General features: G+C 38.4%; 1 protein-coding gene across 1 annotated transcript; it reads left to right on the forward strand.

Annotated features, from left to right (window-relative positions):
* The first annotated feature begins 393 nt into the window (after window positions 1–393).
* LOC118753996 (3-oxoacyl-[acyl-carrier-protein] reductase FabG-like) lies at window positions 394–1,437 on the forward strand. Its single transcript, XM_036488868.1, has one exon. It carries the CDS (start codon window positions 504–506, stop codon window positions 1,269–1,271), a length of 768 nt encoding a protein of 255 aa, XP_036344761.1. The 5' UTR covers window positions 394–503; the 3' UTR covers window positions 1,272–1,437.
* Window positions 1,438–2,043: the final 606 nt, after the last annotated feature.

A 2,043-nucleotide genomic window follows, 5' to 3' on the forward strand; every position in this document is an offset into this window, starting at 1 on the left:
TTTGTGTTGCCGCAGTATTCGCCACAATAAATTCCCCTTGATTCTGTAATTTTCTCGTTCGCTTTGCCGTATTATTCGCCACAATATTTTCGTTCAATCGTAGTCGTTAATATTTTCATGGTAGAAAAGGCAAAGCATTCCCTATTTGCTACTGGGATTGTGTGCGGGAACGAAAGGCTCTTTTTTCCAGCACCTACTACTGGCTGATAGCACTGGGTTTACAAAAACAAAATAACGTACGAAAATTGCGAACTGACGAAGCAATGAGCTTGGCGTGAATACGGCTATTGTTGTATTTTCGTTAAACACCATTATCGGTAACGTAAGAAAATGTAACCCTGCAACAACGTTATTCACAGCTGCTCTTCTCAATGAGAGAAATTAAACAATAGATTTGGTTAATTTATTTAATTGGACGAATATAGTACTTCATTTGCGATAAGCGTATTATATACCCGGAGCTTGCGTAATCTCCCGTCAAGACGCACTTATAATTATCAACAATGGACTTCACGGACAAAGTGGTGCTAATCACGGGAGCCAGTTCTGGCATTGGAGCCTGTACTGCCGTAAAATTTGCCAAATTAGGAGCCCTGCTCGCACTGAATGGACGTAATGCAGAGAACCTACAAGCTGTTGCAGAACAGTGTGCCGCTGTTGGCAAAGAACCTTTCCTGGTTGTCGGAGATATTTCTAAGGAAGCTGACGTGGAAAATGTTTGGCAAGAAACTTTAAAAAAATACAACAAACTGGACGTATTAGTCAACAATGCTGGCATCATCGAAATAGGTAGTATTGAAAATACCAACCTGGTACAATACGATCGTGTGATGAACACAAATCTACGTGCTGTGTATCACCTAACAATGTTGGCCGTTCCGGAGCTCATTAAATCGAAAGGAAATATTGTTAACGTTTCAAGCGTAAATGGTATACGTTCTTTTCCTGGAGTTTTGGCATATAATATCTCTAAAATGGGCTTAGATCAATTTACGCGATGTATCGCCCTAGAACTGGCCCCAAAAGGTGTACGCGCAAACTGTGTTAATCCTGGTGTCATAGTGACTAATATACATAAACGCGGCGGCATGGATGAAGAGACGTATCAAAAGTTCTTGGAACATTCAAAAACAACTCACGCTTTAGGTCGTGCTGGCACTGTGGATGAAGTTGCAAATGCTATCGCCTTTTTATCCAGTGACTTGGCTTCGTTCACAACTGGTACGAGTTTGTCAGTAGACGGTGGTCGACATGCTATGTGCCCTCGATGAGGTGACCAATTATTCAGAACAAATACAACGGCGCATTTACATATGTATATACACTTTATGGCTAGATAAATTGTTATTTTATGAATATACTTCGTTATTTAAAATACAAATACTGCATCTACTAAATTATCCACAAGTTAGTTTTGTAAATTCAGATAGAACTTTAGCTGTATTTGCACGTTCAAAACACTCACAGGTTATCAAAAATCACTCAAATCAAAAACTAAAAACGATGCACCGCAAAGTAAAAACAATAGTTGTGTTTGTTTACTCATTTCTAGTTAAATCCAGGAAAAGTGTTACGAATTTTCATGTTTTGGCGTCTTCGTTCGCAAAAACTTGCAATGTAGGGGAAATTTGAGAGAGCGAAAAATGACAGTTCAAGTTGCAAGTTTTTACTGGATAAATTTTTACTTGTAAGAATTTGCCTGTACGAAAAACAGCTGATCGCATGGTGCTGGTTGAACTACTAAGAAAACGTGTCGGTTTTTATTGTTGAATTTCACAAAATAAACTTGTGTTTTATTAGGAATGTGCTGCAAATAAACAACAAATTTATCAGCTGTTCATGAAACTTGCAAATTATTAGGTGCAATCCCGTATTCCTCGGACTCGAACCGAGTACGGAATCGATTTCCAGTAAAATCTGACTGAATAGACAAAATAAGCAAAAATTTACATCCAAAATTTGGAGGTTATGTTGAAGTTGACAGAAGTTACCATTTTTTACTAGAAAGCGATCCCGTACTTTCCAATGTTACTCTCTCGCTCT

Source organism: Rhagoletis pomonella, unplaced genomic scaffold (assembly GCF_013731165.1).
Source record: "Rhagoletis pomonella isolate Grant_MI unplaced genomic scaffold, Rhpom_1.0 Rhpom_scaffold_03169, whole genome shotgun sequence".
NCBI classification, from domain to species: Eukaryota; Metazoa; Arthropoda; class Insecta; order Diptera; family Tephritidae; genus Rhagoletis; species Rhagoletis pomonella.

Bases quoted from the DNA above. Each gene is read 5' to 3' on its own strand.
- LOC118753996 (XM_036488868.1), top strand. From the start codon at position 504: ATGGACTTCACGGACAAAGTGGTGCTAATCACGGGAGCCAGTTCTGGC.